Source organism: Carcharodon carcharias, chromosome 21, assembly GCF_017639515.1.
Source record: "Carcharodon carcharias isolate sCarCar2 chromosome 21, sCarCar2.pri, whole genome shotgun sequence".
Lineage (NCBI taxonomy): Eukaryota > Metazoa > Chordata > Chondrichthyes > Lamniformes > Lamnidae > Carcharodon > Carcharodon carcharias.
This window is the reverse complement of record NC_054487.1, coordinates 62,228,265-62,241,400: the sequence shown is the minus strand read 5'-3', so window position 1 is coordinate 62,241,400 and position 13,136 is coordinate 62,228,265. Positions and strand designations below refer to the sequence as shown.

The 13,136-nt window shown below is 44.7% G+C and overlaps 1 protein-coding gene across 3 annotated transcripts in view; it reads left to right on the top strand.

Moving 5' to 3' along the window:
* Window positions 1-13,136, top strand: part of helb (helicase (DNA) B) — a 57,505-nt gene that overhangs the window by 39,473 nt on the left and 4,896 nt on the right. For all 3 annotated transcript variants that reach the window (XM_041215602.1, XM_041215601.1, XM_041215600.1), the window contains 2 exons: window positions 3,184-3,330; window positions 4,549-5,223. In XM_041215602.1, coding sequence (XP_041071536.1) covers window positions 3,184-3,330; window positions 4,549-5,223 — 822 coding nt within the window. The remainder of the gene's footprint in view (window positions 1-3,183; window positions 3,331-4,548; window positions 5,224-13,136) is intronic.

The following is a 13,136-nucleotide window of genomic DNA, read 5'->3' as shown; positions in this document are numbered from 1 at the left end:
GATTGCAGCATCTAACAGTTTTTAAATGGCTCTGGGGATTTTGCCTAGATTGCCTTGTGTTGAAATCCATCTCGTGCATTGATCATTCTTTGTGGAAAAACTTACAAACGATAAATTGCCTCTCACTAATTTGAACTTGTGCCCCTTGTGGTCCTGTTAGAGTTTAATATGAAGTTTATCTTTTCTATACCATTTAATACCTTCCGTGGATATCTATAATAATACTCAGTTTTTTTACTATCTGGACTGTTTGGATGGGTAAGTTTAAAGGGGGTTGTTGGAAGGTCCCTTCCACATGCAGAGGCGCATGGGGCACGTGGAGGACTGGAGTCCGGTGGCGGGGTTGGTGGGCGGTGAGGATTGTTGGTGGAGAAAAACAGTGGTAGGTAAGGTGAGCCCAACAGCAAAGTTACTGTGGCTAGAGTGATTGTTTCCAAGGGGGATGGAATGGGATTGCTGGAATGGGATTGCTGGAGTGGGATTGATGGGAGGGATGGGTACAGAAAGAAATGGATGGCATGCAAAGGGTGAATGAGATGATGTAATTGGTTAAGTATGACAAAATGGTGGGGACAATTATTTGATAAAATTATTAGTTGAAAGCTTTTTTTCTGCTTAAAATGAAGATTCAATAGTCTTGAACCAAAATGTAAAAAAAAAATTGTCTGGTGAATTGAAAGAAAACATCAATATTGATTCTGCAAATGAAGATGATCATAACAATCTGTACCCTCCATAGTTTCTTCATGGTCTAATTCCAATGGGCATCTCTAGCAAACTTAGACCCAAGGCAGGAGCAGTTATAATCTTGCTATGAAATTTGAATCCTAAACAAGGACTTTGTCGTGGAACAGTGTTGGTAGTTAGGAAGCTGTTTTCTTCGATGATACATGCTGAAATTATAACAGGCAGATTTCAACGAAATAGAGGCTCGTAACTTCCAAGCTCCCCAGTGTCGGATTTGTTGGGTACCCCAAAGATGCGCTGGGGAATCCCTCTTGGAAGTTCCCAGGTAAGGGCTTGAACAGCAATTTCCCAGAAGTGCACACTTCCTCTGGACTTCATCCGAAAATGCGGTTTAAATCGCTAACATCGGATGGTTCCGCTGGGGGTATACCAAAATTGGTTGCTCAGAAAAAGTTAGAAGAATTAAAACCTATTCTAACTTCTGGGTAACCATTGTAAAGACCCAAACCAACCTCACACGACTCCGCCACATCCCCGGCACCCCCCACACAGGACTATCACCCCACCTCCAACCTCCGACACCCCCCCGACCTCTGAAACCCCTACCCACCTGACCTCTGACACCCCCACCCCACTGACACACTCCACCCCCACCCGACCTCCAGCACTCCCCACACCCTGACCTCCAACATCCTCCATCCCCTCTCCCCAGATACCGCCATCCCACAAATCCTATGCACTTACTTGAACACTTACCTTATCCTGGCCCTTTAAACTTGACTGCTTTATGGCACCAAGTGCTGTAAAAAAGGGGACGCGGCCTCCTTGAATCCACTGGAGCTGCACTTCGCTGGGGCCTGTGAGGATTCTTTCGATTCAGGCCCCAAACAGCTCCAGTGAATGGAAGTGGCAACATGCTTCCTTGAGTTATTTCTGGTTCTTTTGCCAATTGCCTTAACACTCAGTCCATTGGTTACAGTCCCTTCTGCCACTGGAAACAATTTCTCTTTATTTACTGTATAAAAACCAGAAGTGACTTGAGGAAATATAGCTGGTTGTTAGGACCTGGAAGGCACTGTCTAAAAGGATGGTGGAAGCAGATCCAGTAGTAGCTTCCAAAAAGGAATTGGATAAATTCTTTGAAGGAATAGAAAATTAAAAGCCTATGGGAAGAGAGCGGGGGAGTGGGACTAATTGGATGGCTATTCATGATTTTGAACACCTCTATCAAATCTCCTCGCAACTTTCTCTGGTCTAAGGAGAACAACCCCAGTTTCTCAAGCCTCTCCACATAACTGAAACCCTCCAACCCTGGTATCTTTCTAGTAAATTTCTTCTACCCCTTCTCCAAGGCCTTGACATTCTTCCTAAATTGTGGTGCCCAGAATTGAACACAAACTCCAGCTGAGGCCAAGCCAATGTTTTATAAAGGTTTTTCACTCTGTATCTTTGTTCATGAAATCGAGGATCCCAAATGCTCTTTGAATGGCTGCCTCAACTTTCCCTATCACACTCAAAGATTTATGTACACCCACCCCAGAACTCTGTTCCTATGTCCCCTTTAGTATTATACCATTTAGTTTATCTTGTCTCTCCTCATTCTTCCTGCCAAACTATATCATTTCACACTTTCCTGCAATATTTATGGATTTTAAAAATGTTTTGGGGCTCTTAGCTCTTAGGTCAAGTGTTTTTGGATATCATAAAGTCGTGAAGCATGTTTATAGAAATGCCAGTTCCTTCTTTCTTAAACCCATGAGCGTCTTAGTTAGGCTGTTCAGTGGAGCAATTGGGCTGTTAAAATTTGGTTCCGGCTAAGGAAAAGAGTAATAAAGAATTCACTAGGGTCCTTACTTCTGATTAATATTTACCGAGCTCAGTTAGAATATGAGCCTGTGTGGAAAATGTGTGTGTTAAACCTTGTTTGGGGAGGGGGGATGGAAGGCAACTGAGAAGAAAGGCAGAACGGGACTTGGACTGACTGCACTGTTTTTCAAAGTTGAACATTTGCTGACACTTATTGTTGGATTCAGCATGAAGATTGTGGACACATGCATGGGAAATAGGCACTTGGACTAGGTGGTGATGGGCTGCTGGTGCCTATGGGGAACTGCACCCCAGCAAAAGTCAACATCTTCAAGAAAGCAGAGAGAGAATTTGTTGCTTGGTGGGGGTGGGCAGTAGAAACATGGTCAGTAACTCACCAGAGTAATCTTAGTTGACGAATTCTCATTAAATAATATAAGAATGAGAAATGTTTGAATTAGATTGCAATTCACTAAATCATAATTTTTATCGCCGGGCAATAAATAGCAAATTGGCCACATGTTTTTACATCCCACTCCAATGGAAAGGAAAATCAGGCAGGTTGTAAAGCAAGTAGATGATTTGCTAACAGTCAGCAATTAAAGTTAAAATTATCCCAAAGTTCCTTGTATTTGGATGGAAATAAATTTTTTCTAAAAAAAATAGTGTTGTTTTCTGTTTGGTCTGCAGTACAAAATTAAACAGGAGGAGAACAAAAGCTCACATTACTTGCTCCTGGATGATAAGGAAAATCGGCAAATTTTAGTGAACTATAATGAAATAATGAAAGAGTGCAGATTGCAACATGCATGGGCCAGAACAATCCATACATTTCAGGTAAGGAAAGTGACTGTCAACACATCTGTCATCTCCACGTACATCAACAGGCTGCACTTTAGCTACTAAAGTTACATGGAGCTAGGGCTATGGTGGTGAACTACCTCTGGCTTAGATAAAGGCTGCATTTGCTGCCAATGCCATGCATGTGCAGTTCGACTGTTTTACTCAGTTACTTAATTGAGAGCGATTGGAGTAGGCATTGATGAGCACCAAAGACGGCATCACAACTATGCAGCGGTGTCCTTTTAACGTGCACTAGAAGCAGAATTGACCCAACAGTGATGGGTGACAGTTCTAAATTTACCACGTGGAGAAACTGCCTAAAGTTAATGATATGAACATGTTATATATTCCACTGTGTCTCTGTTCATGTCAGTCTTGAACCACTACCCCGGGGAGACAAAGAAACTGCAGACACACTCCCCAGGGACCCCATCTCTATTGGCATTTTATTTATCAGCTTCTTAGTCCTTGTCTGCAGAAGAACCTTTTGTCCTTTCACTTTACACTATATATCTTGAAGGGGTTGAGGAGTACTGGATGGGGACCCCTGTAAATATTGCCCAACAATCCCCACCGTCACCCCGTGTGTACTGACACTTTCCCTGGGAAACTTGGTGATGTTATCAGTGCATGCACAGAGTGATACCAGCAGGCTGGGTGCAGTGGAGTGACATCACTAGATTTCCGCACATGCGCGGACCATCTTAAATCAGACTAAGAATACAGAATTATTTTGATTCCTTTTTTTCTCCCCTCCAGTAGTTTCATAGCTGTCAGTTCCTTCCAGTGCTTGAAGAAGTGATCCTAATAGGCAAATCTAGGCAGTAAGTTGTTTGATTGTAATACTAAAGCAAAATACTGGAAATCGGAAATAAAAACTGAAAATGCTCTGGAGCTCTGGCGACATTTGTGGAGAGAGGAACAGAGTTGACGTTTCACATAGATCACCTTTCATTGGTTATTTGATTGTGTAGGATGTTGTAGCTGATTAGGCTCCTTCAGTTTCCGATGAGATACTGGGTAACGATCAGGAATTGAAGCCCCAAATTTTCTTTCCCTTCTCTGCTCCCTAATCTAGGGATGCTGAAGTTATTTGTAGCACTCAGCAGCTAACCCAATACAGCCTCAAGACATTCTAGTCTGTATATGTGCTAAGGTCTGTTGAAGCTGCATTTTTGGACTACCTGTAATGTAACTCCACTTGTATTGTAGGGCTCTGAAGCTGACACAATTGTGTACGTTGTAGGATCAGCAGGAAGACAGAACTGGCAGCACATCTATACTGCAGTCTCACGAGGGCGTCAGCGTGTCTATGTTGTTACTTCTGAGGACCATTTTATTCAGGCAGTGACAGCCAAAAGCCCTCGCAGAAACACACAACTACGTGAATTGCTGCAAGAGAAATTAGTAAAAGTGGGATCCTCTTCGTGTATTGAGGGATCACTGTTCCAGCAACAGGCAAGTTTAGGAGTGTTTTCCACACATGCAAAAGCCAACTCCACCCAGTTTGATTCAGTTGTGCCCTCCACGCAAGTAATGGGTGACTTTGTGTTGCATAAAGCCAATGAAATAAAAACAGATGGCAACAAAACAGATTCTCAGAAGGAAGACTCCTTTTCAGAAGATTTGGCATTTGCACAGAATTATAGCTGGTCCCCTCAGAGTCTGGAGTTTGACAACAGAGAATGTTATGAGGCCCAGAAAAGCCCAACAGCAGCATGCACCTCCTCTCTTCAAACTAATGATGAAGCCACAAGGGATACTTCAGTGGAGACGACTGGTGAAGAGGCCACAAGTTCTAATAAAGTTGAAACACCTTGGTCTTCTGGCAGTAAGAGAATTAGTAATACTTGGGATAATGAGCGATCACCACAAAAATATTATAAGGTAAATTAAAATGTTATCTGTGGGGTGGTGTAAATGTCTAAAGGATTATTGTTGATTTTGATAATATTGATGAATGTTGATTTTTGGTAATGTGAAAGGTGCAAAGGAACACATGTTTAATAGCCAAGTGAGATGCCCTCAGCTCAGCACTGTTCACTGCAAAAGTAGTGGAGAAAATATCAGTCCACAGCACTAGTAACATCCCCCCTACCTTTGATCTAACTACTGAGTAAGAGTAATTTACTTTAAGGCATTCGCCATATTTGTTATACTTTTAGTCTTTGCCCTCACCAGCCCTGAAGGAATCATTTGGTGAAGCCAGGGCTGATCTGTTGTTATATGCACCCAAAAGAAAATCCCATCTTTGTTGCTGTGCAATTAAATGTTTTCAGCAAAACACAAGAGATTTAGCAAGAGATTTCTTATTTGGAGTTCACTTGCTGACAAATTATCATCAGGTGAGAAGGTACATTTTATAATGGCGTACAGCCAATAGCTCACATCAGGAAATCACGTGCAGGCAACTTGTGATTTTGCACCCATTCACTTCAGTGGATAGAAAATAATAGCACACTTTGGGATGTTGTAGTTGTGTAACCTATTTATGCTAAGGAATCTAATCAGTCTTTCTTTCCTTCCTGCCCCTCTCCTTGAATTGAATGGTGACCTGCCTCTAGTTAATGAAAGATCGTTTCACTTTCCTTTCTTCCCTCTGACTTCCACTGATTTTTTCTTTCTCCTGACTGCTTGCTGGTACAATTGGCACCGACACCAGCCCTAAATAATGGACTGAATCTTCTGAGTGGCAGTCACCATCAGATTGCCACTCGACTCCTTTTCACTTTCCTTATGCTGGAGCTCCATGTTTCTCACCCGGACTTATGAACCGGGGCACCTGAGAAATGTGGAGCATAGCTACTCCTGGAGTCCTTCCCTTGGTGGAGGTCAAGCCACGGCCGCTTTTTATGGCACTAGTTGCCATATTTATTTATATATTTATTTATTCATTCATGGGATGTGGGCATCGCTGGCTAAGCCAGCATTTATTGCCCATCCCTAATTGCCTTTGAGAAGGTGGTGGTGAGCTGCTTTCTTGAACCGCTGCAGTCCATGTGGTGTAGGTACGCCGACAGTGTTATTAGGGAGGGAATTCCAGGATTTTGACCCAGTGACAGTGAAGGAATGGCATTATATTTCCAAGTCAGGGTGATTTGTGGCTTGGAGGGGAACTTCCAGGTGCTGGTGTTCCCATGTATCTACTGCCCTTGTCCTTCTAGATGGTAGCGGTCATGGGTTTGGAAGGTGCTTTGGTGAATTCCTGCAGTACATCTTGTAGATGGTTCACACTGCTGCTACTGTGCGTCTGTGGTGGAGGGAGTGAATGTTTATTGTGGTGGATGTGGTGCCGATCATCCAGTTGCTTTGTCCTGGATGGTGTCAGGTTCTTGAGTGTTGTTGGAGCTGCACTCCTCCAGGCGAGTGGGGAGTATTCCATCACACACCTGACTTGTGCCTTGTTGATGGCAGACTGGCTTTGGGGAGTCAGGAGGTTAGTTACTAGTCGCAGAATTCCTGGTCTCTGACCTGCTGTTGCAGCCACAGTATTTATATAGCTAGTCCAGTTCATTTTCTGGTCAATGGTATCCCCCCAGGATGTTGGTAGTAGGGGATTCAGCGATGGTATTGATGGTAATGCCATTGAATGGCAAGAGGCGATGGTTAGATTCTCTCTTGTTGGAGATGATCATTGCTTGGCACTTGCTGTGACAAGAATGTTACTTGCCACTTGTCAGCCCATCCTAGATATTGTCCAGGTCTTGCTGCATTAGGACATGGACTGCTTCAGTATCTCAGGAGTCATGAATGGATCTGAATACTGTGCAATCATCAGTGAACATCCCTACTCCTGACTTTATGATGGAAGGAAGGTCATTGATGAAGCAGCTGAAGATGGTTGGGCTGAGGACACTATCCTGAGGAACTCCTGCAGTGATGCCCTGGAACTGAGATGATAGACCTCCTACAACCACAACCATCTTCCTTTGTGCTAGGTAAGACTCCAACCAGCAGTGTTCCCCCTAATTCGCATTGACTCCAGTTTTGCTAGGACTCCTTGATGTCACACTCGGTCAAACGCTGCCTTGATGTCAATGGCAGTCACTCTCACCTCACCTCTGGAGTTCAGCTCTTTTGTCTATGTTTGAACCAAGACTGTAATGAGGTCAGGAGCTGAGTGGCCCTGGCAGAACCCAAACTGAGTGTCAGTGAGCAGGTTATTGCTAAGCAAGTGCTGCTTGATAGCACTGTTGATGATCTATCCCTTCAGTCACTTTACTGATGATCGAGAGTAGATTGATGGGGTATTAATTGGCCTGTTTGGATTTGTCCTGTTTTTTGTGTAGAGGACGTACCTGGGCAATTTTCCACATAGTCAGATAGATGCCAGTGTTGGAGCTGTACTGGAACAGTTTGGCAAGAGGTGCGGCAAGTTCTGGAGCACAAATCTTCAGTACTGTTGCCGGAATATTGTCAGGGCCTATAGCCTTTGCAGTATCCAGTGTCTTTAGCCCTTTCTTAATATCACATGGAGATAATTGAATTGTTTAAAGACTGCCATCTGTGATGCTGGGGACCTATGGAGGAGGCCAAGATGGATCATCCACTCGGCACTTCAGGCTGAAGATTGTTGCAAATGCTTCAGCCTTATCTTTTGCAACTATTCAGGATGGGGATATTTGTGGAGCCGCCTCCTCCAATGAGTTGTTTAATTGTCCACCACCATTCACAACTGGATGTGGCAGGACTGCAGAACTTAGATCTGATCCGTTGGTTGTAAGATAGCTTTGATTTGTCTATTGCATGCTGCTTACCCGGTTTGGCATGCAGGTGGTCCTATGTTGTAGCTTCACCAGGTTGACAGCTTTTATTTTATTCATTCATGGGATGTGGGCTAGGCCAGCATTTGTCACTCAACCCTAATTGTCCTTGAGATGGTGGTGGTGAGCTGCATTCTTGAACCACTGCAGTCCATCATTTTTTGGTATGCTGCTCTTGGCATGCCCTCCTGCACTCATCATTGAACCAGGGGTCATCCCCTGGCTTGGTGGTAATGGTAGAGTTGGGGGTATGCCAGGCCATGAGGTTACAGATTGTGGTTGTATACAATTCTGCTGCTGCTGATAGCCCAAAGTGCCTCATGAATGCCCAGTCTTGAGTTGCTAGATCTGTTTGAAACCTTTCCCATTCCCAAGGTGGTAGTGCCACTCAGCATGATGGGAGGGTATCCTCAGTGTGAAAACGGGACCATGTCTCCACAAAGATTGTGCGCTGGTCACTCATACCAATACTGTCATGGACAGATGCATCTGTGGCAGGCAGATTGAGGGGATGAGGCCAGGTATGTTTTTCCCTCTTGATGGTTCCCTCACCACCTGCTGCAGACCCAGTCTAACAGCTATGTCCTTTAGGACTTGGCCAGCTCGGTCAGTAATGGTGCTATCGAGTCACTCTTAGTGATGGACATTGAAGGCACCAACCCTGAGTATATTCTCCCCACTGCCTCCCAGGTCCCCAGAGCATTACCCTAGGTCTCTTGATTACTAGTCCAGTGACAATACCAGTGCGCCTCCATCTCCCCTATAAATTTAAATGTCTCCTTGTTTAAATGCCACTTTGGCAAGCTACAGAGAAAAGGTAAGTGTGTAAGGTAAGTGATTGAGGGGGTAGTTGGGCATCACGGATTGGGGGGTAGGGGATATTCGGGGGTGGGGAGAGTGCAGAGGGTAGTTGGGGGTGGGGGATTGGGAGGGTAGTCAGGTTGGAGGGTGTGGAGGGTAGTCAGGCATGGGGGTTTGGGAGGGTGGGGAGGGTTTCGGGGATGGATTTTGGATGGTGGGAGCTGGGGAGGGTAGTCGGGAGCAGAGGGTGGGGCAGTATGGGGTAGTCGGGGGTTGGGCCAATGGAGAGACAGGGGTCAGAGTACCGATACCCAGGAGTTATAACTGGTTTGAATCATTCTAGCTTTTGTTCTTGATCTTTCCACTATTGGGAACAGTTTTTTTCTACTCTGTTCAGGGCCCTCATGATTTCCTCATCAAATCTCCTCTCAACCTTTCCTTCTGGAAAGGAAAAGAGTCCCAGCTTCTCCAATCTACGCAATTGAAGTTCCTCATCCTTGGAACCATTTCCATGAATCTTTTCTGCACTCTCTCTAAAGCCTTCACAACTTTTTAAGGCGTGGTGCCCAGAACTAGACACAATACTCCAGTGTTCTATACAAGTTTAATATAACTTCTATGCGTTTGTATTCTATGCCCCTATTGATTATGCCCAGGATGCTGTGTGCTTTATTAACCGCACTGTTAATCTGCCTTGTCACCTTCAATGATTTATGTGCATATAGACCAGATCCCTCTGCTCTGGCATTCCCTTTTGAATTTTACCCTTTATTTTATATTGGTTCTCCCTACCAAAATGAATCACTTCATACTTCTCTGCATTAAATTTCATCTGCCACTTGTCTGTCCATTCCACCAACCTATGTTCTTTTGAAGTTCTACACTATCCTCCTCATAGAAAACTTGGAAGCATTGTGAACTATCATCCACAAGTTTTGAAATTGTGCCCTGTACACCAGGGTCGAGGTCATTAATATGTATTGGAAGAGCAAAGATCCTAACACCAACCCCTAGGGAACTCCACTATAAACCATCTTTCAATCCACAAAACATCCATTAGCCATACATTGTTTCCTGGCACGCAACCAATTTTGTATCCATGTTGTTACTGACCCTTTTATTCCATGGGCAATAACTTTGCTCACAAGTCGGTTGTGTGGCACTGTGTCAAATGCCTTTTGAAAGTCCATGTACACCATATCAACAGCATTACCCTCATCAACCACCTCTGTTACCTGATCAAAAAACTTCAGTAAGTTAGTTAAACACATTTAGCCCTTAACAAATCCATGCTGGCTTTCCTTAATTAACCTGCATTTACCCAAGTAACTATTAATTTTGTCCTGAATTATCATTTCTGGAAGGAAAACCTTACCTCGGGGATTCACAGCCTAGTTCCAGGGAGCAGAGTTGGAGGGCGGAGTTCTAGAGAGGTTAGTATAAAAACCTTACCTTGGGGATTTGCGGCCTAGTTCCAGGGAGCAGAGCCGGAGGACGGAGTTCCAGAGAAGTTAGTATAAAAACCTTACCTCGGGGATTCGCGGACCTCAGGTCTTTTAAAAATAAATCAAAAGTGGCGTCACGGTAAATCTGTGACCTGATTGGCTGGTAGGGAATCTACACTGAATTTGAAACTAAAGCATTGTTAAACTAATTAAACCAAATAAATTAATCACTTAATTAATAAGCAGAGGGTACCTAGATCAGAATCAGGGGTTTAGTTCTGAGAATTTAGCATTTATAGTAGAAATCTAGCCCTAGGGAACGTATAGTTAATAGAGTTATTAGATTTAAATTAATTTATTAATTAGTTCTAGAAATGGCAGTTGCTGGGGTGAAGTGCTTCACCTGTGGGATGTGGGAAATCTGTGATGCTTCAAGTGTCCTGGACAACTACATCTGCAGGAAGTGTACCCAATTGCAGCTCCTCACAGACCGCATGGATCGGTTGGAGCAGCATTTGGATGTACTTAGGAGCATTCAGGTGGTGGAAAGCATCATTGACAGGAGTTTTACAGACGTGGTCACACCCAAGGTACAGACAGATAAACAGGTGACTGCTAGAAGGGGCAGGCAGTCAGTGCAGAAATCCCCTGTGGCTGTCCCCCTCTCTAACAGATATACCATTTTGGATACTGTTGTGGGGGGGTGGCCTATCAGGGGAAATCAACAGCAGTAGTCAGAGTAGTGGCACCACGGCTGGCTCTGTTGTTCAGCAGGGGGGGGGTCAAAGCACAGAAGAGCAACAGTCATAGGGGACTCTATAGTCAGGGGCTCAGATAGGTGCTTCTGTGGTCGTGAAAGCGAGGTTGCCTCCCTGGTGCCAGGGTCCAGGATGTCTGTGATCGGGTACGGGACATTCTGAAGGGGGAGGGAGAACAGCCAGAGGTCGTGGTACACATTGGTACTAACGACATAGGCAAGAAGAGTGACGAGGTCCTGCAGCAGGAGTTCAGGGAGTTAGGCAGAAAGTTCAAAAAACAGGACCTCTAGGGTTATAATCTCAGGATTACTCCCTGTGCCACGTGCCAGAGAGGCTAGAAATAGGAAGATAGTGCAGCTGAACATGTGGCTGAACAGATGGTGTAGGAGGGAGGGTTTCCGATATCTGGATTGGGATCTCTTCCGGGGCAGGTGGGACCTGTACAAGAAGGATGGGTTGCATCTAAGCTGGAGGGGCACCAATATCCTGGTTGCAAGGTTTGCTAGTGTTATTCGGGAGGGTTTAAACTAGTATGGCAGGGGGGTGGGAACCAGAGCAATAGGACAGCAGGGGAACTAAAGGACTGGGAACCAGTGAATATGGCCAGTAGGACTAAGAGGAAGAGCAGGCAGGGAGAAATTACTGAACACAGTGGGACTGGGGGTCTGAAATGCATTTGTTTCAATGGCGAGAAGTATAACAGGCAAGGCAGATGAGCTTAGAGCTTGGATTAGTACTTGGGACTATGATGTTATTGCTATTACAGAGACTTGGTTGAAGGATGGACAGGATTGGCAGATAAACGTTCCAGGATTTAGATGTTTCAGGCAGGATAGAGAAGGATGTATAAGAGGTAGGGGAGTTGCACTGCTGGTTAAGGGGAATATCACAGCTGTACAACAGGAGGACACCTCGTTGGGCTCATGCAGTGAGGCAATATGGGTAGAGCTCCGGAATAGGAAGGGTGCAGTCACAATGTTGGGGGTTTACTATAGGCCTCCCAATTGCTTGCGGGAGATTGAGGAACAGTTATGTCAACAGATTTTGGAAAGATTTAAGAGCAATAGGGTTGTTGTGGTGGGTGATTTTAACTTGCCCTATATTGACTGGGAATCACTTAGTGCTAGGGGTTTGGAAGGTGCAGAATTTGTAAGGTGCATCCAGGAGGGCTTCCTGAGACAATATGGAGATAGTCCAACTAGGGAAGGGGCAATACTGGACCTGGTATTAGGGAATGAACCTGGCCAGGTGGTTGAAGTTTCAGTAGGGGAGCATTTTGGGAAAAGTGACCATAATTCAGTAAGTTTCAAGGTACTGGTGGATAAGGAAAACAGGAGTCCTCGGTTTAAGGTTCTTAATTGGGGGAAGGCTAATTATAACAATATTAGGCAGGAACTGAGGAATCTAGATTGGAGGCGAATGTTTGAGGGTAAATCATGTGGGGGGGCTTTCAAACGTCAGTTGATAAGAATTCAGGACAGGCATGTTCCTGCTAGGATGAAGGATAAGCATGGCAAGTTTCAGGAACCTTGGATAACGAAGGATATAGTGAGATTAGTCAAAAAGAAAAGGGAAGCATTTGTAAGGGCTAGAAGACTGGGAACAGATGAAGCCCGTGGAGAATACAAAGAAAGTAGGAAGAAACTTAAGCAAGGAGTCAGGTGGGCTAAAAGGGGTCATGAAAGTTCACTGGCAACCAGGATTAAGGAAAATCCCAAGGCCTTTTATACATATGTAAAGAACAAGAGGGTAGCCAGGGAAAGGGTGGGCCCACTCGGGGACAGAGGTGGGAATCTGTGTGTGGAGCCAAAAGAAATGGGAGAGATACTGAATGAATACTTCTCATCAGTATTCACCAAAGAGAAAGACTTAGCAATCAATTTGTCTAGGGAAGAGTGTGTAGATAGCCTGGATCATGTTGAGATCAAAAAAGAGGTGTCAGGCGAATATTAAGGTGGATAAGTCCCCAGGGCCAGATGGGATCTACCCCGGCGTACTGAGGGAGGCAAGGGAGGAGATTGCTGGGGTCTTGA